General features: G+C 32.2%; 1 protein-coding gene and 1 long non-coding RNA gene across 2 annotated transcripts in view; one reads left to right on the plus strand and one right to left on the minus strand.

Moving 5' to 3' along the window:
- Positions 1–21,695, minus strand: part of LOC149490292 (uncharacterized) — a 42,105-nt gene extending 20,410 nt beyond the window's left edge. Inside the window, exons 1-2 of the mRNA XM_089702791.1 lie at positions 21,546–21,695; positions 5,786–5,915 (exon numbers count right to left, since the gene is read on the minus strand). Coding sequence (XP_089558917.1) covers positions 5,786–5,915; positions 21,546–21,599 — 184 coding nt within the window. The 5' untranslated portion in view covers positions 21,600–21,695. The remainder of the gene's footprint in view (positions 1–5,785; positions 5,916–21,545) is intronic.
- LOC149490293 (uncharacterized) overlaps positions 1–27,765 on the plus strand; it is an 84,828-nt gene that overhangs the window by 9,070 nt on the left and 47,993 nt on the right. The window lies entirely within an intron of this gene.

Genomic DNA, 27,765 nt, shown 5'->3' on the forward strand with positions numbered 1-27,765 from the left:
TGTACTTATGTACAAATTGTAATTATGTAGTTATTATACTTTAACAGAACCTTGTTATAACTTTTGCAACGGCAATGGCATTTCTGAAGCGAACATTATATTAAATTTATTTATGGGAGATATATTTCGAGTTAAATAGATTTTATAACACTAAATACTCATGTTACATAAACAGTACATCCATGTGCAAATTTTGTTATATTATCTCTTTAAAGCAGTGGTCATTACGGCCTACCTGTGTTTCAAAATTAATTACGATATTACAATAATAAATTGACGTATTTCGTTTTCAACGATATGCCCATAAATTTAAGTAGGTCAATAAAGGCATCGTAGCTGATATAAACAACCTTTTATCTTTAGATCTTATCTTTGTAATCATAATAAAAGCTTTTAGCCATTAGCAAGAATTAATTTACCGCAGGCAACAAATTAAACTCAATTTGCTTAATAAGTATATCCTTAATATACGAAGTGTTCTGGCGAAGCTTGGAAAGTTTTTCGAGCAAGTTTTAGGCTCTAAGCGGAGTTCACGAAACTCAATCGTGACAAGAATAAGCGGGACCAAACTTGGAAAATTCTTTTACTTTGGTGCCAATACATAAAGATTTAAGAGAACAATGGTAAATATGACGTATATTTGAAAGACTTAATTGGATGAGTACCTAATCGTTTATGTACACTTAAATTCTTTTTACTCAAAGCCGTTACTGTAGAAATATTGACCTGGATTCTAGATTCTAATCACATCAGGAAGTCAAAGTGCAAACTTCTGACGTGTTAAACAGAGGTGAAATAAACGATAAGAGCGAAACTACATCTAAACTGTACAAATAAATTGTACAACATTTATTACTTGCACGTAAATATAAAATGCACAGAAAGAGAGACTTTAGATGTTATCTTAGTTATTTATTTATTATAATTTATAAGTACCAAATACATCCAACTATGCATGAAGAATAATAATTATAAATTGTTGTATAAATTAGGCTTAATTTTTTATCGATAGAAGCATAATAAAGAAAGCAAAAGGAAAATATTTCTCAAGATCACCAACATTTTATCACGACTTACACAAGTATTTCACGATGCCATAAATAAAAAACGGAATGATGTCTCTAGAAGCTCTTTGATTTCACAATGGGCCTGAAATCTCCACGTCAATGATTTACTTTCACGATAAACGGTTAAGGGTCAAATGTCACTCGAAGCCGTCGCGTTTAATTTAATACATCTGGTACGACACGGAACTTTCGCAATCTGCTCGATCCAGTTTTTCTTGCAATATTATCTTTACAATCAGAAAAATGTTATAATGAAACACAAATCAAGAATGCTTCTATGTTTTACAATGACAATTTTCTTTAAAAACTCGCACTATCTACACAAAATTAAACTTTTAACATTTTGCCTATAACATTTAATTTATTTGTTTAATAATTATAAATTAACAAAATATTTTACACCACCTCAATTCTTTGAAAGATTGAGTTTCTCTTATCACGATACTTATTTATTTCGTATTTTATTATTATAACCAAAAGAGTTAATATTCTTCTAATAATATTCCCTTTGAATACATCACATAATCCTGTTTTGGTTTACAGACGAATCTCCATTTTCGTGTCACAAACAAAAACATCATTTTATCCTATACAAATATACTTGGCTTGTTAAACAAGGATCCTCTTATTCATAGCCTGTTAAACCCGATAGTTTGCTTCTGTTGTTTAGTAAAAATTTAGTCATAAAATGTATTAAATGTGTAAAAATATATTGAAATATTTAGTTACTTGTTGTTGCTAAAGGTTTCATGATAACATTCACAAATCGTAGTCATACAAAGTATGTCAAAATAGAATGTGTATTATATATTTTTAACCATTTCACTTATCCGTATAAAAAAGGAATGAAGGATCAAAAAAATGTATCTATGCGACACGTGGAGAAAATACGTACTTGAAGACGACTGGTTACATTATTACATACGCTAAAATATTTTTTAATATTTAGTCCGTTTTTTTCATTACAAAGTATTAGGAGTATGAGTAACAATCATAAATAGACTTCCACATTCGAAAGTTATACTTCCTGAATAAAAATAATAATTAAAACAAAAGCATCTCATTACATCTAAAATACAACAAATATAAAACAGAATTCAAATCTCCTAATAAATCTTCCGTTGGAATTTCGGAACCAATTTAAGTTTTCATTTACAAGACAGCGTTATGTTGCAAAGGATTTGCCTAACAAGATGTTTGAAGGAGCAACAAAACAACGGAATGAGATGGAATTGAACTCGTCAAGGATCCCCGCACTGATATTTGTTTCGGGGACGAAATATTCATTGTTTTAATAAATGGAAGTTGAGTGTTTAGTAAAATAAGTATATAGGAACTTTATTGAGTGCTCTTGTTATATAAAATGAGAAGAACACTTTCATATAATCAATATACCTATTACTGAATAATGGCTTAACTGTAAACTAAAACTGATGTTTAAATCATATTTACAAACATCACGATTTTGTCCTGTTATTTTTCGATAAAGTTAATATTCTATGCTGAAAATATCTTTAAAAGAAATGCATGAATTTATTTTCAGAATGTAGAAATTGAGTTTCTTATTTAAATGGATAGGTACTTACATCAAATATGATTTTGTTATCGTAAGGGCAACGAAAAGCGTTTATTATAATTTATGAAATTGATAAAGTGATGAAGGTACGAAGGTAAGAAGGGTTGAATATCTTACCTATATCAGTTTTTATTGAGGACCGACCTCTATCATTGTTATGACGGCGTGGTGTCTTTATAAATCCCTTCTGTCACTGCTACTTGTATTATGTAATGACCTCTTAAATACTTCAATGAAATATAGATAATTTTCTCCAAGAACCAGATTCATGATTGATATTATTTGAATCCAAGGCTTTATTTTCATATTCATATAAATACCTTGAGTAAAAAAATCTGTTATTCTTGTTAAAATTCCCTGACATAATATTCTTCGTATAAGAAACAATGATATATACAACAACGTTTCATCAAAGCGTGAAACAAAATTTTTAAGAAGACTCTGTTGTTTTGTCTATTTGAATAAAGTAAATGGCTACGTTGGTGAATTTAAAGTACAGTGGTACTAATTGCACTTTGCCTAATGCACAAAGTTTGCACGTTAGCTGTTATTTATTCAGTTTAACACCAATTACCGAGCTCAAACTGACACGTGTTAGTATGTAAATGGTTTACTTTGTATGCAGAAGTTAAATATTTAATATTTATTGTATTCGTTAGCTACACTATTCGCGATAGCATAATAATTATCCCTTTTCTATACAAAAATACCTACAATGACTGGTCGTGGATAGATGATGGTTTTAAATGGTGCTTTTAAGATTGTGCTATTTCGCAAATCCAAGTAGATCTAAAACAAAGTAAGTCCTGTCCAATTAATCCTGTCAATATTTAAGAAAATATTGAAACAGATCTTTCCAATCATGCCATTAACAAATCAATTGATACTTTATGGTTTTCATACATTTGGTCTATTTGCAGAATTTGTTGATCGATGTTAAGCAGGCAAGGTTTAAAACACCAGTTTAAAATTTGATCCGTAAATCTAAATGTCATTCCAGTGTAGCAATATTTCAACGCTGTCTGTCTGCCAGTACAACACAGCGACGCTTGCGACCGTCGTTCGACGTGAATCTGTTGGAGTTTAGCACAGGAGTTTAGCTATTTCACCACATCAACTAGTCGGAGAAATGAGAGCACAAATCAACAAAACGTTTTAAAGTGACGCTAGCGAATATTAATATTTGCATATGAAATATTAATAAATAACAGATTTTTCTCGTCATAAAAACATCAATTACATATCATAGAACCACCTTGATAAAAATCCGTAAAAGTTCCTAAACGTTAAACACAATATTATACTATATTTACTTTTATACGTCTAAGTTGATTTATAAGATTCCAATCAGCAGTTATCAGTATATTCTAGCAACTATTACAAATACATAAAGAACCATTATTGTTTCTTAATAAGATTCACTAAATAGATAATTTGTATTTATAACATTTTTTTCTATAAAGATACAAAATTATGTAACGACACACAATTTCCATTACTCTAGAAATCGTAAAACCGAAACTGGAATATAACATCAACGTAAGTATTAAAGATGGTATCGAGCGGTACATTTATTTCTGGCTGCTATCTCGAGTGGAGTCGAGTGACATCAAGGTAATGGGGTCTGGACTGGCCTGCCCTCGATTACCCCTAACGACTGCTCCCAATACTAAAATATATATACGTGTAAGTAAAATCCTACCATAACTGTGTTACGAGTTTCTAGAAGATAAGTCGTTTTGTTTTTTGAAAGAAATTCATAAATTGTGCAGTTTTGTATTATTTTTTGGATTTTTGTTAGAATTTTAAACCAACATCATTTTTCAGCAAAATAAATAATTGAGATAATAGTATATTTCTCGAATATTATTATGTTTGTATGATTTGTTGTCTCGCATTTGTTTATAATGTTTAGATAGTTATCTAAAATTTATATTTATACATTTTTTTATTTAATAATATAATAAATGTACTTCAGTATTATACGGTCTCTTTGATATTGTTTCTTTTTGATGTTGAGTAATTGAATACAGCATCCTCTTATGTTAATATGATAATGCTTATGTAGCTTTGAAAGATTTCTTGCATGAATTATTAGTTAGAGATAAAAAGACTTTTAGATGTTATGCTCATCATTAAATAAACAAGAAAAAATATTTTAATAGTATATATCATATAATTGGACATCCTACCACACGCACTACATTCCAAGAAATAAAAAGTGCTATTAGGTATACACAGTATCTTAGCGAAATTAAACTTGCAGTTGGAACTGCCGACATAAAAATTACAATATTCATCCAATTAAATGCTAAGCCCTCAACATGAAATGAAGCTCTATTTTCACAAACTCTGACCCATTTTTTTCTAAAACAATGGTCCCAATTGCTTTTAAGTGCTCATTACAGCAAACAATTCTGTTTCCTGCAAAAGCCCTCGTTTCATTTTTTAACTCGATATCATTTTATACAAAAAAGATTTTTGTGTTTCTTCTGTTTTTGTGATAGAAAAAACTTACTTTTACGTATGAATAAATTAAGAGACAATAAAATCACGATTATACCTCTCTAATTAGTTTTTGCGTTCTGGTGTAGAGCATTTTTCAAACTCGTGCACTGTGCATGATCTGTATTTATTTTTTATAACAAAATATAAATCTAAATGTGTATCATAAATAAACCTGAGTGGGTATGTGATTTGTGGACGATGACTTGTAACGTTGGGCTGTAAGCGTACAGGCACGGATTACTAAATGGTTCCTGGTATAGCATCTTCTTACGGTATTTTGACTTGAAATCACGGTTATCCTCACGTACCATTTAAATATTTTTAATATTGAATTCAAGCCAATTTTCAATTTGTTTTTCCTTGCTTTCTGTTGCCATTTTGATAAGTAGGTATTTCCCCAAACTCCTTTTTCTATGACATACATTTAATTATACTTTCTTGTATTTTGTGCTAAGGCATTTATCTTTTATTCATAATGTTAATGATAAATTAATGCGTTTTTGTCCTTAATAAATAGTTAAAAAACTATTTTCAACATGTGACTAATGACACTCATTTTAAATTTTGAAGAAACTTTTTTCAACGTTATTCTTGATTGTTTTTATCGAAGAATATTAATGAACGTGAAACGTACCTGTAACAAGATTAGCATGATGGAACTGGCAGACAGCATCAGCCTCGTACCAAGAGATTCGGTCCCTGAAGTAGCGGTAGAAGACGGGGAAGCCTTCCTCAGGCAGCACCCATGTGTTGCTGATGTTCACCTGTACAAAATAAATATTTAATAACTTGCTGTCATCGTATCTCGAAATGTATTTCGTATTGAATGTTGTTTTGCATGTATATTGTTAGATTGAATAGATGAATGTAAATAAAGAAAAACATAAAATAAATCCAATATTACGATAAATCTCTCAAAAACTTTAATATATTCCTAGCTAAACTTTGTGGTTACTAAGTCCAAAAAATAACTTTAAATTTTGTTCTGCCAACATAAGAACTAGATCCGGAAAGTACATTCCAATCGCAAATTAATAGAAACATTGCAATTGCGGCAACTTCCAAGTTCATTCAAATTTGTCCGTATCTAAAATTGCTTGCAACTCCGGCAAGTCAGCGGTAGACACAAAGGAGTGGAAAATTAGAAGCGGAATGCGCCAGCGCTGTGTGCTAATGAACTACATCTGGAATGTACAAGTTTAAAAGTTCAAACTGTTCTAGAAATTCTCCGCGTACTATACTACTATCCATGCAGTCCGGTGGTTTAGATCATTATAGACTGGAGCGGGAGCAGCTCTAACTTGATTTCACTGATTACTTTTTTCAAAATCAAATCTATCTATATTATCTTATCTGAACTATTTTTATGACTTTTACAGTATTGTAAAATTAATGTCATTAATAAAGTAAACGTTTTTACGTATGTTTTGAATATAAAATCCATTCATAATATTTTAGACTATGGTTTGATTGCTTAATTGATTGAATCTATCAATCAATCAATCAATCAATAGGTACACTACGTTTATGAAATACGCACACTTCCATCGCGATGGTTATATTTGCACGAATAACGATTTTGATTTCTTATACATACACTAAACAGTATACATATAATTTATTTTATTTTGTTCTTTGAAAGTTTAATCTCTAGATACGCTTTTATAAGAGCTATCCAGTAACGGGTTCATTGTATCAAAGCATCGATGTCATAAAATACCCTGTAAATAACTGAACTTAGCGCCGACACGGGAAAAGATTACACGTAGCTAATTAACGTTAAATCACGTACATGCCATGATGCCAGAAGGTAACATACTTTCACGTAATTCGGAATTTCACTACGGAATTCCTTACGATCGATTAAACACTTGATAAACGGCTTTGCTAAATTTGAAATCTCTTTATGTTTAGATGCGTGTATTATTTATGTGGACTTAAATTAAGTTTATATCGATTGTTAGTGGAACTCTGATGATTGTAGACTGTAGAGCTTCATCAATGGATTAGATAGCACTGGTATAATACATGTGATAATACGCTCTAACCTTATAACAATATAATTAATCACAATTACGTTTATCTTAACTTATCTATCTAAATTTAAACCAATGAAAGGCCTGATCTAGAGTGATCGCCAATAGCTCAATTAGATATAATTAAAGAGCTTAGTTCGAATCGCTTTGATATGCTAATCCAATTACTGTATCCACACTTGCTTTAGCAATTAAGTCTTTACGCTTTCGCTGATGACTGAGTAAATTGTTCCCTTTTTATATTCAACTGATTCACACGTGATTACATTAGAATTATACCACACTAGCTGTTCCGCGCGGTTTCACTCGCGGACGAACCCGTGGGAAAAAATTTCAGGTATTTCTATAGTTCATGTATAATTCTGGTACATGAGCTACATCACTGCCTAGTACTATCAAAATTCATTCAGTGGTTTTTCTGTGTAAGAGTAACTAACATACATCTAGCCTCACATTTTTTGCAATATCATATGTATGACTCTAAAATAAAAATTTCAATTTAAAATATTTCGCAGGTATAAGGTAAAAAAAATTTCTTTAAAAAATACACCGACACAGAAACTCATGTACAATTCACAGCATCAGCCAAATGTAAACTGTGTTGGATTAATAAATGAGAATGTTTTCGCTAAAACATCTTGTTGGAACATTATGCTATTCGATTTAGGTAATTGCATAAAAGCATTTCTTTCATGACGGAGGAATTTTATTTTTTAACGTTTTACCTTATTATTACGTTAAACTTATACTTATCTGTATATTTTCTTAAGAATTGAATACAAAATGAATGTGACGAAGCTAATTTAGGGGCAGAAGGCAAAAGAAACGGATGAAAGTAAAGGGAAATAGGGCGTCGGATGCTATTATTTGGTGAGTGAAGTATGATATGGGAAGTTTAACATAGATATGGGAATTATTAAAAAAATCTACACTATTATAACCCAGACTTGGCATTGTGCTTGACTAAATTATGAGTACCTAATTCTGTATTTACAAGCTTTCAACTGCAACTTGACTCAAGTGAGCTTTTCCGCCTTATATCCTTTTAACTATTGCACGCCTCATAAGCGAAGCGTTGAGGTGGGTACCAGAGGCGGCTCGCCCTAAGGAGCGCTGGTGCAGTGAACTCCCATAAATAATTATAATAAAATCATACTCCTTAATTTAATTATTAACATTAATTATTACTATTTAAAATCAATCGTAATCTTTAAAACTACTGTTAATACCAATGAATATATCCATCATTCCATCATCCCATACACCTGTATAATACCTACTGTATTATGTAACGCGCGAAGCGGTGCGCTCACGATTGCGCTCCAATGAAAAAAGATTTAGTACATTTCCTAATACGAAATCCAATAGGAGTGAAAGAGAGGGGTTTGCCAGAGCCCTGCGCGTGAAACAAAAGATTTTCTATCGAAAAGTAGCAAAATTCGGTGCGCCGCACCCGCAAACGTTGCCGGTTCGTTTTTACCGCCCGGCAGGACAGCGATTGCGACGTTGCCAGTTGCTACGTCTATAATATAAACAAACACTCGACTCTCGAGTCAACTTCAATGCACGCGCGCGATTCATGCAATTTTCTAATTAAAATTATAAAATACGTGTTGAAATAGCCTGTACTTATCAGTATTACTTGTGAGTGTTAAAATGAACAATAATTATAATGTGGCGTTCATTAAAAAGTGTGATAAAACGTTACAAATTCGGCTTGAATGTAAAGCTAAGGGACCGCCACGGCCTGAACTTGATCTTACGCAAAAATGTACGACAAAAACGAAAACATATACGCGTGTGTTTAAATCTGAACAATATGTAAAAAAACCGTGGTTGTGTGGTTGTGATGAAAGCAACAACAGATATTTACGAATGTCTTGTCGCTTTAAGTTATAGATATTTTTGCACACCAAAAAGAAAGACGTATGTAGGTATTTCCTTTATAAGTAATTTTTTTGATAAATGTACTGCTTTACACCATGTATTTTCAGTGTTTTATTTCAAGTGAACACCCATAAAATTTTGTCACGAGCCGCCTCTGGTGGGTACTACTGTCACTTCGCGCAAAACATCTGATTTTTCAAACTTAAAATGTCTTTATGTATCATACATTGCACTTGTAAGGCGCGGGACATATACAAGCGGCGCGGCGCGCATCGGGCGCGCTGTTGGCGTCCGAAAATGATATTTATATAGAGTGGTTAAATGCATTTTCTTCATGCATAATTTAGTAAAATTATGTTTTTTGTGCTAAAAGAGATTTGAAAGTAACGTTAATTTGAAAGTAACGATTTTGTTTTTGATAATTCCTTGTAAGTAAATAGCGAGGATAACCCCACGATTGCAAATATATCTTTGTTGGAAATGTTGGAATTTACTTGGAAAATTTTATAGTACTTTTAAAGTAATTTTAAAGTAGTACTGGTGTAATGATGGAAGAAAAGAAGGTTAAAATAACACAAAATTTATATTGTACTAGCGGTCCGCCCCGGCTTTAATAAAACACAGGTATGGTTGCGGTCAGACATCTTTAATTGCAGTATAAGGTACACACATGACACAAGTTTGCACAGAGACAATATTTTGTTACCACAGATAAACAATAAATTTTACACCCCCACTTAACAAAATAATGTACACAAAAATTTATATTAATTATAACAACAAAATCAAGGTTTCATTTCAACTAAATTCTTGACAAACCTAACATTTTAATAAATTTATAATGTTTTTCACTACAGAGACTCTTAGTTAAGATATCGGCTGGCATCTCAGATGTAGGTATATAAGAAATATTAACCAACTCTTTAACAATACATTCTCTAATGAAATGATGCCGAACGTCTATATGTTTAGTTCTTCTATGAAACAAGGGGTTACATGCTAATTTCTGTGAACTTTGGTTATCACTTAATAAATTAACAGGTGTATTAACAATTTCACCTCCACCTATCTCAATAATTAAATTTCTTAAATATACAGCCTCTTTGCATGCCTCAGAGAGGGCCATATATTCCGCCTCCGTGCTTGATAATGCAACAGTTTTTTGCTTTCTACATTCATAGGATATTACACATCCAGACATTTTAAAAATAAACCCTGTATAGGACTTCCTATCTATAGAACAAGATGCCCAGTCTGCATCTACAAAGCCAATCAGCGAACTTTCTCCCTTTACAAATTTCAATCCATAGTCTTTAGTTTTACTTAAATATTTTAAAACTCTTTTTAAATGTTTCCAGTGAGTCTCTTCGTAGCAGTTATTATATTGACTGAGGAAACTCACTGCATATGCTATATCAGGTCTAGATAAAACACATAAATACATTAGCGCACCTAGTAATTGCTGATATGGGTATGTTTGACAAATAGATTTAGATCTATCTAATTTTAAATTCTTTTCCATTGGAGTATCTGAACTTTTACAATTTTCCATTTTGTATCTTTTTAAAATTACATCTACAAAATCTTTCTGATCTATAGTAATAGAATCTTCTTTAACAGTTACATTCATACCCAAACAACGCTTCAACTGGCCTAAATTTTTTACATTAAAATTTGTTGTCAATTTACTTATTAATTTATCACATATTTCTTTACTATTATGGAACACAAAAAAATCATCTACAAACAATGCTATATATACTCTAACATTATCATTACAAATCATAAACAAACAAGGTTCATACTGAGACTTGGTGTAACCTAATTCTAACAAACAAACTTCCACCCTTTTATACCAAGCTCTGGCTGACTGTTTTAAACCATATATCGCTCTTTTTAATTTAAGTACTTTATTTTCACAATTAGGCATATTTGAACAAGCTGGTATTTCCATATAGATACATTCATCTAATGAACCATTTAAAAAGGCAGTAGGTACATCAAGGTGTATTAAATCTAGGTTCTTATCTACACTTAAAGCTAACAAAAGTCTCAAAGTAGAATATCTGAGAACAGGTGAAAAGGTCTCTTTATAGTCCATACCTTCTTTTTGTGTAAAACCCTTCGCCACAAGTCTCGCTCTATATCTCACTTTGTTTTCACAATCATATTTAATTTTAAAAACCCACTTGCACTTCACTATTGTTTTATTCACTGGCCTTTCTACGAGTTCCCAAGCTTCTCGATCACTAAATGATTGCAACTCCTCTTTGATTGCTTGTTGCCACTGCACACTATCTGGACCATTAATCGCATCACTCAAAGAGATCTCATCAGTTGACACTTCATTAGCACATAAGTTAGCCCTACCATAGTACTCTGGCTTTTTCCTTACACGTTTCTCTGGAATTTTAATGCTACTGGAAGGTAAATTTGCAATCATTGACTCATCTGGCGAAAATGAATTTGACTCCTGGAAACTATCCTCTGATCCTGAACTGGATCCATCTGGTATAAAAGTCTTGTCATGATAATGTGAGTGCACATCTTCTTCATGATCACTAGACTTGTCTGACTGTTGATCCCCCACTGAATCCTGCTGTTCCTTAGTGCTCTCCTGCACTATCACCTGTGTTGTCATACTGTCATTTTCCGGTTCCATGACCACAACATCTCTTGCCACTGAAACAGTGCGTGATTCAGGATCATACAGTCTATACCCTTTGACGTTTTCAGAGTATCCAACTAAAAATAGTTTTTTTTACTTTCTGTCCCACTTCAATCGCCTTTCTTTAGGTATGTGAGTCATAACTAAACTGCCATAAACTCGTACATGGCTGACATCTGGTTTCTTTCCAGTCCATAGTTCAAACGGGGTATGATGCTGAAGACCCGCAGCTGGAGATCTATTCTTCAGATATACTGCAGTTTGCACTGCCTCCGCCCATAATATTTTATCAAATTTAGCATCAAATAAGAGACATTTAGCTTTTTCAACAATTGATCTATTATACCTCTCACAAAGCCCATTCTGTTGAGGTGTATATGGGTTTGTCTTCTGGTGTATAATTCCAGTCTGCCTTAAGTAATTTTCCATTTGTGCTGAACAAAATTCTCCACCATTGTCTGTTCTTAAAATCTTTATTTTTGTAGATTTTTGATTTTCTACTAAGCTCTTAAACTGCTTGAAATAAGAGAATGTCTCATCTTTACATTTTAAAAAATACACAAAAGCCATCCGACTATAGTCATCCACTAACAGAAGGAAGTATCTGGCCTGTCCGAGCGACTTGTTCTCCATAGGTCCGCAGAGGTCAGCATGTACTATATTCAGAATATTATCACTCCGTGATGAACTTGTAGGGAAAGGTAGTTTGGTTTGCTTTCCCTCGCAGCACACAGTACAATTAGCTCTGCTGATTTCTGCCTTATCTTGGAATGATAAGCCTTCTACTGCTCCATCTCTCATGATATTTAAGTCTTTACTGTTAATGTGGCCGAGCCGTCTGTGCCATGTCCAACTAGAAGTCACTGCCGTCGCTGCTAACAGTTGATCTGACTTCACAATGTTCAACTTATACACACCATTTGTTAAGTTAGCTTCTCCAATGCATTCATTCCGTTGATTATAAATATAGCACACATTTTCTTTGAAAATAACTCTGTTGCCAACACTTATCATCTTACTAACGGATAGAAGGTTTGTAGTGAGGTTATGTATGCATAAAACATTGTTGACATTTACCTTATGCTCCTTATTTCGCACTTTCGTGGTAATATCTATGTCACCGGAACATATAACTGGCACGATTTCATTGTTAGCCACCACTATACTTCGAGGCTCAGTATTATACGATATATTTTTTAGCATATATTTGCTCGACTGCGATATCATATGCGTACTAGCACCCGAGTCTACATACCAGTCTTTGTCACTGTATTTTCCCGTTAGGAACATTGCACTAAATGCATTTACTTGTTTATTCTTTTCGAAGAAACGACATTGATTTTTGTAATGTCCGACTTGCTTGCATTTGTAACAACGAATATTTTTTACCACCGGCTTTCCGTCAAAATGGCTGACTTGCTTATTCGATTGCCTATTCGATGCTGACACGTGCGTTCGTTTCCCGCCATTTTGATTTTGGCGAGAATCTTTTGAAAAGAATGCTCCTTCGGTTTTAATTTCGGTGCCTGCGCTCATATCTAGCAGCTTAGTCTTTATTGTATCTGCACTCATGTTCATTCCGGAATGCTCAATGGCCATTATCATGGGCTCGAACTTATCGGGTAAACCGGCTAATAGAAGCGAACCGACCCACTCATCATTAATTTCGAAACCGGTACCTTTAAGCTTTTGAGAAGTATCCACTATTTGGGTCACATACGCAGTCATCGATTCCGAGTTTTCAAGACGTATAGAAATTAACGTTCTTAGTAAGCTGATACGACGCGTAAATCCGGAATCGTCAAATAACGCCTTTAATTTTGCCCACAAGTTATGCACTTTAGTTTCATTCTTGATGTGTACGTAGAGCGATGGGTCGATAGTCATCACCATCTTTGCTTTAGCCTTCCGATCATCTTGTTCACTTAGGTTAGCACTGTTCTTAATGTCGATGCCTTCGAGGATTAAGAAGTTTTCTACGGCGAATGCCCAATCGGCAATCATCGTAGTTATCTCGTCCCTTCAACCTTGGAACGTTCAATGAATAATTTCCTGCCATTGTAACTGCACAAATTTTTAATTTACTCAAAAAGACTATTTTTTAATTTGCTGGGCCCATAACCTAATAAAACACAGGTATGGTTGCGGTCAGACATCTTTAATTGCAGTATAAGGTACACACATGACACAAGTTTGCACAGAGACAATATTTTGTTACCACAGATAAACAATAAATTTTACAGGCTTCGCCCGTGGTACATATTTCGCAATAAAAGGTAGCCTATGTTCTTTCTCAGGGTCTAAAGATTATCTGTGCCAAATTTCATCAAAATCGGTCCAGTACCTAGTTTATGCGTGAAAACCATACATACATACATACATACATACATACATACATACAAACCTTTCCTCTTTATAATATTAGTATAGATAAAATATGGTTTTCAAACACAGGTTTACATTTAAACCATATAAATCTTATCATTAAAATCTCAGTTCAAAAGTATTTACAGTACTGATCATTCCACAATATTATTACAATTACAAATAAATAAAAAACACAATCAAAATCAGGATTATCTTTATTTCTGACATTGTAAATACATGGGAACTTTCATTATGCTCTTCTTCATTTTCACTTTCCCTACTGCCATCACCTGTGTAAATCATTTCATCGATTAATTCAATTCACCTTTAAAAACAAAACGAAGAAGGGTATGTAATAGCAGCTCTATATAATTCCACACAGAGAGAACACATTTTTGACTGACAGGCTACCGTCTCCTACCACCCGATTTGTTTTTGATTGTGTATGACCGTGAATTGACCTCTATTTGGATGCGATGGGGGAAGCGCGCCTGCGGTACGCCTGCGGTACGCCCGCGGCGCAACCGTGGCGTGCCGCCTCGTCGCCTGTCCAAAATTCTTTCATACAAAATGTATAAGAAGGACGTGGTGCAAAACAGATTCAAGAGGTGCGCTTATGGCACGCCCGCGCCCGCGCCGCTTGTGTTTGACCCGCGCCTAAGATAATACATACACACACATATTAAGAAAAAACACTATTTTTAACGTTCATGATATTTTTGATGTCATTTTTGTTATTTAAACTAGTTAAAAAACAGTTTAAAAAAGTTCTGTCTTGGACGTCCGTGTGTCTGTATGTGCGGATCCTTTTTCTTGTTAACACGATAGCGACCGAAATACTTTACTAATCGAGTCTTTTTTTTTCTCTTACGCTTGAGTATGCTCAGGAATAGAACCCTTTCATTTTTCAGGGTCTGATTCGATGTGGTTTAATTGTTATTAAATAAACAAAAATAATAATTAATAAATATTTATTAAAAAAAAATTATGAGGCGTGCACTTTTGGATTTTCCAAATTATTTTAACCTCTTATGGTTTATTTCTCAAACACTAAAAAATCTATATCCTTCCCTGCCGAAAAAATACCATTAAAACGCCTTTAATTCACAGACAGATTATAAAAACCATATTTTTTTTCACACAGTGTTTTAAAAACAAACAACACCTTTTTAAAAAATACATAAAATAGATTTAGAAATACACAGTCGATTTCTAAGAAACCTTGTTTGTAGTATTTGCACCTTGAAGAGAATTGGAATTACGCCTTCTGTGGAAAACTGGATGGAACATTTACTAAAGATTACTTTTATTTCAAAGCCATATTGGTTTAGTTTATGTGTAGTAGGTATTAGAGAGAAATCTTAATGCTTTAACTATATAGAGGCTTTTTACGCTCCTTTAAGCTTAATAGATTTTGAGCTTTTATACACTTAAATTAGCTTTCCGCCCACGGATTCGTCCTAGTAATCCAAAACTTTACATATTGTACCAAAAATTTCATGCTATTCATTTGTGAAAACAATGAAAATTAGTGCAGTAGTTTTAGATTTGCGAAAAGACATACAATAACCGCACGAAGATCCTCCACCTTGTTTTATAAAATATAGTGATAATAGCATAACAAATATACCTCCATCTATGTGTTCGAATATCTTTTAGAACCCTCATAATATTATATAATAGGAATAATTCAATAAATGAAAAACATGGAATAAACTTGCTATCAGAAGCTAGATACAAGATAAGCAAATAATCCGCAACAGTCGGTTAAGTCTAAATTACCCAATTATAGTTTATCGTGCTCCATTTATACCCCCATAACTTTAATTGTACGCATGCGGCATTCGAGCAAGTAGCTACTATCGGTCAATTAAGGAAAGCTGGCATGTTCACAGTACTCACACTTATGCAATTTCACTTACAGTATGTTCAAAAATAAATGCGACTCTAGTTTCATTTTAGACTTGAATTGTAAAATGGGTGCGTTGTAGATAAATATATGCAAATATAATTATGAAAGCTCTCATAATTTACCTGTAAAATTATAATTTAAAAGTAAATCAATTGATGAACTTAATTATTTATTCTAATAATAATCAATTGGATAAAAGTATTAATAATTATTCAATTATCAAATAATAATTAAATTTCAGGTCATAAAAACAATACAAATAACACGTGCGCTCACTCCCAACATACACCAGGGACAATCCCTTCCAAAATGATAAAAACCTAAAAAAAATAGTAGTAGGATGAAACCCATTAGAAAAGGAGGAGAATGTGATAAAAATTAAAGGAAAAATAAATTACAGACAATCCGAGTTCGGGAAGTGGGAGGGGGGGAGCTTTTAAGGCTAAAAAATGGTTTCTCTTGATTTCCAACAAAACTACAAGTCCTATGGAAAAAAGTTCAATGGCAAAGTTGTAGGTAATAAAAAATTCTACAACTTTTGTATTAACATTTTTTTCACATAACCTCAAAATTTAGGTGAAATATTCAAAAAACCAAGTTATTGGTTTTTTATTTCTTTTTCAAAAAAAATTTTTTTTCTACGATATTTGGTGAAAACTTACCTTATTATGTCCCAAATACACTGTAATTTATTTGATTGAAAATATTTATTTTTTCGCCTTTTTACCAAAAAAACAACCTAATTTTCAATCGAAAATTCTGACGTCGAAATATCAGCTTTTTACAAAAAGTTTGGCTTTTTGTTCGTTGAAATATCTACTTTCTAATGGTCTAAAATATAATATACATTACCATAGTAAATTTACTCAGAAAATGCATACAAACAGTGTGATAATGAGCTATATTTCTTCCATTTACTGTATCACAAAATTCTTCATAGATTTTTAGATATTCGTACTACACCAATTACATCACCCTGTATTTATAAACAATTGCAAAATATGACACATACATAGGCCGGGAGATACTGACACAAAATTTCGGGTCATTTGTAACAGAATGGCGGTTCTACAGAGGTCTTATTACGCAATGACTAAAAGAAAAATGATGGTCAGAACGCTGGTACCGGTGGACTAGTCGCGTGGGCGTTAGTCGAACTCGTCGGATAAATAGCGAAAGTCAAACGATTTGTAACACAAAAATTTTAGAATTTACCGATAGCCCATAAAAAAGATGTAGGCGGTAGTGTCATGCCATACTTTTCCGGTGTAACTTACAGCCCCCCATACCGACGCGATGCGTTGATTTAAAAAAAAAACAATTCAACCATTTGTACCAGACTAACATTTGCACAGGTAATCATCATCGTGCAGACATTTACGAAAATCGCCATGCCATACTTTTCGGACGATTCCAAATGGCCACCATACCGCCGAAAATATGCAAAAAAAAATTTTTTTTCGCCAAACAATTTGTACCAGTATTGCATTTGGATTTTTGGAGAGTATTTGATAAAATGTGACCATTATTTTATTTGCCATACTTCTAGTAGGGGGAAAAAGTGCTGCCATACTTGAAAAATTAATTTATTCGTCACGTTTCAAAAATACGACTGTACAATACGTACAATTAATTTTTACAGTATGGGATTATTATATTCTGTTTGTTTGTATACAATTCTATCTAGAAAAAAATATCGCAGAATGCAAACATGGGGCGGATGATTGTAAGACTTAAGCCAAGACGTAAAAAAAATGAAAAGAATTGGCGATTTGTACCAGTACGGCATTTTTGGAAAGTATATGATGCAACGTGACCATTATTATATTTGCCATACTTTTAATAGAGGGAAAAATTAGTGCCATACTGCTACAAATCGTTCAAACTACGAATAAAATCTTACAATAAGAAAAAAATCTTATACACATTCGTCACCTCCCACAGGTATGGCATTATCACACTTCTATTTATACTCATTCAGGAGTTGTTGAAAAAAAATGTAGGGTGGTACAAATCGTTTGGCGAGAAAAAAAATTCAAAAATTTGCAGATTTTCCGCGGTATGGCGACCATTTGGAATCGTCCGAAAAGTATGGCATGGCGATTTTAGTAAATGGCTGCACGACGATGGTTACCTGTGCAAAAGTTAGCCCGGTACAAATGGTTGAATTGTTTTTTTTTAAATCAACGCATTCACGTCGGTATGGCGGACTGTAAGTCACATCGTCAAAGTATGGCATGACCCTACCGCCTACATCTTTTTTAAGGGCTATCGGTAAATTCTAAAATTTATTTGTTACAAATCGTTGGACTTTCGCTATTTATCCGACGAGTGTGACTAACGCCCACGCGACTAGTCCGCCGGTACCAGCGTTCTGACCATCATTTTTCTTTTTGTCATTGTGTACTAAGACCCCTCTAGACCGCCATCCTGTTACAAATGACCCGAAATTTTGTGTCAGTATCTCCCGGCCTAACATGTGCAATGTATTAAATGTGTTGACGTTCCAGCTCTTCTTAATATACCTATACATATAGTCATTGTTATTTTAGAAGCCATTATCATTCAAAACGATGCATAATTCAAACCCTATGCAGATTACACGTAGCATTATCGCGGGGCTCATGTTGCAATCCATATTAATATTATAAATACAAGAACATTTCTGAATGTATGTTAGCAGCTTGAACGGATATGGATTAATTTTGATGTATCGATGAGACTGGAAAGAAACAAGCATTTGAAAACAAAGACCAGGTAATTTAATTTTATACTCATAATGAATTAAATTTCTCTGTATACACAGAATATTTCTAGAAATTATTACTTATAAGACTATTATATAAATATTTTTAATGTAGTTAATTAGTTTATTCTCTTGGTCTAGAATTACAATCGCATTATATCCGTCATAAGACTTGAACTAACCTTTTCTTTTTAAAATAAAAGTTGTATTTGAATAAGATATAATATTATAATGGAGTTTGAACAAAATATCTTATGCCAAAACCAACTTATATGAGTCCTGAATATTGATAAGTCTGCAAAATATGTAAGACGCGTTATAAACATGTAATTTTAGCTTAAATTTCTGCGACCTGAAAAATAAGCTGACAGTTTAAATACTAAAAATACAATATACTCTAATCTTTAATATGTAGAGCGTAATTCTTAATTTATATTAAACAACATTTAGTCCTTCAAGTACTAAATGAAGTATTAAAGAAGTACCTACTCAAATAACGAATTTAATTTAGCAATTTGTCTTTACGCTTTTCTATCCAATTCGAAATGAAATAAGTAATTCGGGCGTAAGACAGAAAATGTGATAAATGGAGCAATGTCATTTCATCAATTTTTGTTTTATGATTTCATCTCGGCTCCGCTATAAAACAGGATTTCCGTTTGACGATATCGGAGCGCGAGACGCTGTTTGTACTTCAATTTTCCAGAATCCCATAAAGCAAACTCAACAATCGATTCTATGGCGATCAAATTTGAAGATACTATTGTTTGTGTTTTGAATTAAGCATTAAACAAGGAGTAAGTTGTTATATAGGTTATTATGCTTGAGCTTATTTCATTTTAATTCATAAAAGGTAGGTTAACCTTACAGCTACTATTAAAAATAATAATACTAAATACATATGTATAGTAAAGCCAATTATTGTGTGCTTGTGTTTTAAAATTAATAATCTAATTGACATACAATCTAGTAACAATGTGATGTTTGTTATTGAGGTTTAGATTTCTGATTAAACCATTCCGGTAAATTGAAAATGGATTCAATATAAACTGATAGCAGCACTTTTAACGATCGACTTGGCATAAGTCATTTTAAATTTGATTGAAAATGTGTTCGGATCGAAATTAATATTCATAGAATCTTATAAAAATAATATCGTTTAACCCCGTGTGTTATCAGAGATTATTTCTGCGCTTTATATAAATAATGTAGATATTTCATTTAAAGAACTAGGATTAAGATTAAAACAACTTATTAGCCTTTTTGCTGTATTGATTTTCCACCCGTTCTCCTGACAATTTAAAAGCTTTGGATTTGAAGAAATCGCGGATACATTTCTCGGATATTCTTATCGAACAAAATAGCTATCTCAAAACGCGTTATCTAGTCTACAGTCAACTCATTTCATACATTTCAATGCTTACAACTTCTACATGTTAAACTTTGCGCATAATAATTATCTATAAATGGCGTTTGCATGAAATTCTGAAGAGCGATTCAGTTTTAAGTGCTACATATTCATTGACTCAATTCCTTTTGAGACGCTGTATCATGTATAGAGGACGCTTAAGCCTCTTCAAGATATCTCATATAATGTGGTCTAAGAGACCTGGTTTATCATGTCGGCCTTGCTAATTAGTTATTAATAGTTAAGTACAAGAGAATATTTAATTGGATTAAAACAATTGAGCGCATGCAGATATCGCTAAGAAAACTGTATAAGATTATTGGCGGCATAAGATAATATATTATTTTTGAACGAATACTTTACTAATCATATTTTGGATGAACTGTTTTAATTTTCACCTCTTTCACTTCTCTATTCCTTATTTCTTTATTGTCCAATTTGTCTAATGTCTAATAATGTTAATGAGAGGGTACGTTCTTTATAAAAATTCTTTTATAGACACTCTTAAAAGAATGGTTTCTAAGTGTCCTTAAAAGAAGCGACACGTCCATAAATCAACTCAAATTAAATCAAAAAGCTTATAATGATGTAAGGACTGATGAAATCTCAATATTCATATTATCATAATAAGTTTTTATTTCTGATTCGTAACCCGTATGAAGAGAGGTACCGTACCCGCATCTGATTTACGTCTTTATTATAAATCTTGTTTGTCCTTAACTTAATTTTATTTTTGTTCTCACATATTCCTTTTCAAATGGAATTTTTTTCATATTCCTATTTATAGATGTATATTTTTAGAATCATTGATTTTTTTCAGGATCAAACAAGGACACGTGGAAATCTTTGTTTTATTTAATTATTTATTATATATTTTTATTACATTATTTATTATTATTTATTTATTTATTATTATTATATTATTAGGTACTTTATTTTACACAATAATTCCCCGACTTAAAACGTGTATAATATAAAAATAATAATTATAAGTATAAGGTTCCTTAAATGTTAATTTTAAAATTTATGTTCAAAATATCTTAAATGTTGTTTTTTTAATAACAGTTAGGCACAGATTTATTTGAATACATACTTTTTTCTTGCTTTAATTCCAATAATGCTAAATGTATATTAACACTACAACATAATATAACTTTATTAGAAAATTTAATCTTTCAAAATAAATATTTAGTTATGTAACAATTTTTTAAGTTTGCTTTATGGTGTCACCCAAATAAGTTAGTCCTTCCGAGGAATTTTATATATTAATTATAATTTTAGTTATAAGAATAAGATAGAATAGTTTAAACGCTGTTTATTATTACAAAATATATTTGAAGAAAGCAATAAAATAGTAAAGTCATTCTTACCGCACGTCCTTGAACTGTTACGAACAGTGCCAAAAAGAGGCACGAAGTCCACATCACGTAGCCGCGTAGTCCTCGTAGGCGGTTGACGTAGCGGTCTGCTACAGTCGAAGGCCTTCGCGTGACTGCCGCAAGCTACGAGAGCTCGCGTGTCGCCGCGTAGCTCGCCCACATTATGTAAACAAAATATTTGACAACACAGACGACGATGGGCTACTTCAAAGAAAACCTTTTTTATGCACATCTCACAGCTGCGTCGAAGAATTATTGTAATTGTAATAACATATATATACTCTTCATATGTTGTATTTTAAGTAGGTAGGAAGAATATAAAAAAACATTTTTCAAAATGCTGCTTCTAAAACTTATTTCAAACTGAAACCACACTGAAACTATCATTTCAGAGTAATTTGTTTTAGTAATAAGTATGAAGACTGCAACATGTTTTGTCAAGCTATATGAAATACATATATCAACAAAGCTCATAGAATTATAACCCAATTATATTGTGCAAATACAAATGAATAGACTTTAATATCGTTCTATCCAACAATTTCTATTTGTTTAAAAATTATAAATTAAGGGATTAAAACTAAGTTCGTAATCTCTGTACCAAGGAAAATAATACTTTTAGGGCAATATTGACAATAGAAGCAATAGATTGAGCTTTATGTATTTTTATCTTATATTTATATTTAAAGGTCCATTTTGTTCATTCTATAACTTGGAACTTCTATTGGAACTACTACTGGACAATATCATATAATAAATGAACTTAAAAAAGCAACCAATGACTCAACGCGGTCTTTAAATGAAGAAAGCGCTAGAAAGTCAATTCGTATTGTTTAGTTTGCTTTTCATCGTTCAATGAAAGGAAAACACTTTCGTGGAAACATCTTATTCCTTCGCCTCACGTAAGTTATAGTATTTATTTTATGATGTCATAACATATTTAAACTTGATTCTTATTATTTATTAGAATAAACCACATCATCAAATAAACAAAAGTTTTCCTAACATATATGGCAAATAAATTTAAATCAATAAATAGTTTGCACTAGTATTGATCTAAATATATGTAAAGTACATTTTTCTGCCAATGATGATATCATTAATTTTTAATACATACTCTAATAAACAAAGATAAAACAGGCAGGATATAAAAGCGGGAGATCCAAAAGCCCCGCATTCATTTCATATTACTGCAAAAACTTCAGCAGCTTTTGTTTAAAAACTTTTGTTTGAAACACTCGAGATACGAACCAAATAGCTGGAAGAGCGCAGAGGAGTAATGATCCTGCGGAGAAAAACTCAACCTTTTCAATGCATAGATGCAATTTATACAACTGAGGTTTTATATAAAAGTTCTTGTACAAGATAATATTATTATTCGTATTCCATATGCAAAATAAAACAGATGTCTATGAACATTGAAGTGTACATGTTGTTTGTAAATAGTTTAATTTGCTTAATAGAAAAGATTTTTAAGTTGTTTCATGCATTTCATGCAAGTCCATTAAGCTTTCATTGACCTCAGATCTGCTAGACTGAAACCTTTATTTTTCTCTACCAGTTGGGCTGATAAAACTAACAAGATAACTGTATAACTCAAAGACGTATAACAACAAACGCAGTTGCAACCAGTGTTTCAAATAGAACAATAATATCATCCAAGAAAAAAATAAATTTTACATTTCTTCAAATTATTTTATACGACTGATGGCTTACTTACTATATAAATTACATTTTATTGCGCTGTTTTTTTATCAAATACGTTTAATATAGTTTAATTTAAACATACGAGTAAATATTAAAAATGCGTACACATATATAAAGTTAAACCTTCATATTAATTAATACAAAGGAAAATTGTTATAATCCTGACCTAATCAAATATTCTGGTCCCTCGTGCAAAACTTTTTTAATTAATCCAATCCCGTTTTTTGAGCAACCAAAATAACTTGATGAAACAATTTTGATAACGTTAAAATTCAGATTAAAATCAAAGCGCTTGTAAAGACGTTTCTCTGGATGCTGTAATTTCGATAATTGCCCGTTATTACCACAATGCGATTAGTAAAAGCTTGGGGTAATTTGTCTGCAATCATTAAGGCTAACTGGATCCTTGATCGATGTGACTGACCTTTATCTTGAATGAACAGAAGTGTTGGGGCAATCACGATAAATAACCGAGCCAATTAACTTTATTGCATGATTCTTTTATCCTTTTAATAACGGGTATGTTTGGAAACGATTTCCATTTTGCAGTTGCGAGTCGTATTTTTTTATTTAATATATATGGGTAAAATATTTATCAGATAAATTGAATATGAATTCAACTTTATTTGCACTTTATTACCTTACTCTATCGAATTTAAATAGAGGTAAAATATGAATTGAAAAAATTGAATTCAGAATCAGGTTCAGATTGAAGATTGGCAGATATTTCTTTAGATTAGCAGAGCAAAGAAAAAATTTCTTTGTTAAATATTACTTTTCGAATTATTAAAACACCCCTAAGTTTCAGTAAATAAAATATGAGCACACTGTAATTTAATAAACGGGCCAGAGCTTCGCAGTACACTGTTGACTTATACACTTTTCTAGTATTATAAAACAAAAGAAGTAAATCCGTCCGACTTCCTTCCGCGGACGTGATGAGAATATTATGGCACAAAGACGCACATAGTTTTAGACACGTTCCTCCAAACTGTGCAGGGTACCCTTGAATTCTTCAACTCATAATAACGCGTGACTAACATGTTTCATCCGAAGCGCCGCAATCGAAACTGTATCTTATTCCAACGCCTAAAGAACCACTCGATTTACTGGCATGGAATAAAAATATTACGCAATGAACAGAACGCATAAACCCCATATCAGCTATACAGCTTACAAAGTATGATTGGGAATTTTATAGAGCTCTTTGTTTATCGCTTCCATACTTAAATCAAGTCTCGAGACGAGATCTCGCTGCTAACAAGCGACTCTTAAAAATATTTGCTATTATGCGGCGAACTGAAACGAATCAATACCATTAAAATTCATACTTTGAAGATGACTATGTAAGTAAACAACATGATTGCGATACGAAGCTTATAATACGGGTATTACGTTCGCATAGCTAAGCTATTCAGATTTCAAACAGATATCGAAATGAGATCACAATATAAGTTGCTTGAAAATGGAAAGGCGTACTTAAATGGGTATAGACTGAATATTTAGAATGAGTCTGATTAAGAACTCAAAACTATCTGATTTATTAAAATATAATATATTTCATATATGAAATTTTATACTAAAAATATTAATATAAACACTCTCACATAACAACATAGACGACGTGAACTATATTGTTAAACCTTTTATCGATAATTATATGCCACTCCCATATTACTCGCTTGATAAACTAACCTGAAGAGCATTTGTATTAAAGGGGGAATAGTTTATTTTTAAATTAATATTGATTTAATGTGAACACTAGCTGTGTTCATTCGCCGTACATAATAGGCACACTAGATTAGTTCCACTTGGAATGGCGAGGAAGTAAAAGAGAAGCCGCTCTGAACAAAATCTGTTACGTTCCGGACAAAAACTCATAAGGGATTACTGTCTAAGCCTCGAAATTTACTTTAGGCTACGGAGAGGATTCGTATTATTTTGTAGTATAATATTATCGGTTTAGCAATACACATTTTTTCTAAGAAATAACTCAATGATTAAACATGCCGTAACTCTATTTATACAAAAGATGACGCGCGTCGTTGCCTGCTTAAATTCGATTTTAGCTGACTTGTCGAAAACGGAGGTAAGTGTGAAACAATGTGACAAAAAAATATTCATGTTTTATTGTATGTTCCGTATAATTTTTGTATGCCAAATATTATGACATTAAATACGCATATTATATACTTTTTACACGGTGTAAAAACATCGTTAGCGGTTGGGTAACTTAAAACGATTCCCAGAAACTCAAACCAAGAAGCGTTAAAAATATAGTTTCGAACCCAAGTTTATGATATATCGAAATCGGATGAAAACTTATACAATCGTCTTCATAATATAATATGGTTTTACTTTTATTTTACACCAGTTTTACCCGCAGTGCTCCGCTCCTGTTGGTCAGCGTGTTGATATAGCCAGCCTTCATCGATAAATGGTCTATCTAACGAAGAAATAATTTTACAAATCGAGAGAAAACTGAGATTAGCGCGTTCAAGCAAACAAACAAACCCTTCAGCTTTATAATATTAGTATAAATTATTTTTCTTAACTAATAATATATATTTTTTTGTATTTGCTACCTCATTAAAAACGTGTTATTTATTTTTGATTTGCTCATCTGAAATTTTATCGAATAGGTGCGGCTCAATGTTATCTTTTTATCAAAGAAAAGGAACAAATATAAATCCCAGGCACTGAATTCTTTAATTAATCTACATCAAACAGAAACAGTGGGATCTTACAAGCGATTCAGCAAAAATAATTAATTAATACCTAATTAGATACGTATTCCAAAAATATAGAAGCAAATATAAAATGATATTTTGTTTGCAAAAAATGATATTTTGTTTTATCTTTTAAGCAATATGCTTTTAAGTATTATGCCAAAAATTTATTTTATTTTTATAATAAGTAAAGAAATAGAATATTATGAAAATCATTCTGACGAATAAATTTCACCACAATAACAAGTGCCGGAATATCTGTACAATAGAATACAAAATATAAAATGTAGTTTTTATTCAACACTAACTTTATTTTCAGGTTTGCGTATATCTTATTCATACTGCCTGAAGCGTCGTCGTATCGTTACTTGCCAGCGACGGGACTTATTCCATATTCCTCTACCTCTGAACGTGATCTGCTCGCAAATATAACAGAAATACCGCATCACGTTTTAATAGTTTATAGTACATGGTATTGTTCTGGAAGTTTGACGGGCAGCAGGATTGTTGTTACGGCGGCTAGCTGCTTCGCAAGATACAAAGGCGAGACGATTACTGTGAAAGTAGGCGCTGAATCGATAACAGCTAATGGGTAAGGCATTTAGAGGGAAGGCCTTAATTTCCGATGACAATAAAGATGTCTCAAACTCGATTAGAATGTAGATATATAAGTATAGCCTATAGGTAATTTGCGAAACTAATGACTCCTGTGTAATAAGTTGTTCTGTGAATTATGGAGTTCATGTTTAGTTTTTAGATTTTATTGTTATTATAATTTCTCGTGAGAATTTTGTTATATTCTGTAATTTTATTTTTCTTCCTGATTTATTCTCGTATAAACTATAATGTACGTAGTCGGTCAATTTTTTTTTGTTTTAATTATTTCTGAGAAGGAGGTTTCTAAACATAGCCGCCAATATTTAGTGAAAGAAGTTATCATTATCATACCATAATATTTTGCAATATTTAATCACGGTCAAAAAGATATAAATAACGATCTATCTTTGTGTCCCCACAAAAAATATCTGACATGAGATTAAATTGTGCGAGAGGAAGGTGAGGGAGACGTTGATTTATACAAAATATGGTCACGATTCTATTTGCCCAAGTTTTTCCTTATCCCTGTAAGTACGATGAAAGTTTCACGTATGTTATTAATTCCTTCGTGCCCGATCTTGATCCTGGCATGGTGAAAGGAAAAATACGTAATAAACTGAGGTTTTTCCGACATATTTTGTCTTATACATTTTTATATTGTAGTATCCTATATATTTTATATTAATATGATTTTTTCAGACAAGTTATAACAGTTATCGAAATGAAAACGCACGAATATTTTAGACACTTGAACAAAATCGATAATGACATTGCAATGTTGGTTTTGAAGGTAAGTAATTGGGCCATTAACCTCCCTGAAATTTAATGATGAAAAATTAAGTGAAATAATAAATAGTACTAGAGACTTGTAAAATCTTTAATTTGTTACAAATGTGTATTCATCATGTTGCCACTAATGTTATTTTGTACCTATCCAATTAGGTAGAATAATCGTATCAGAAAATATAAAACCGTAGTAACAAAATAATATCCTACTAAAATATAAACGAATAACAGTAAGCATAACGTAGGCACTATTTTATGCCATTTGTTATAATTTCAGAGATGCCACCTCTAAGCTCCTAAAATTTATACTAAAAAGTTGATCTTATTTCTTGAGCTCAATGTACAAAGGTTGCCAACTTTTTAACTATGTATAGCACCTGTGCACTAACAGC

Source organism: Colias philodice, chromosome 2, assembly GCF_061535455.1.
Source record: "Colias philodice isolate Cphi_HAF_F1 chromosome 2, ilColPhil1 Martin Lab GWU primary, whole genome shotgun sequence".
Taxonomy (NCBI): Eukaryota; Metazoa; Arthropoda; class Insecta; order Lepidoptera; family Pieridae; genus Colias; species Colias philodice.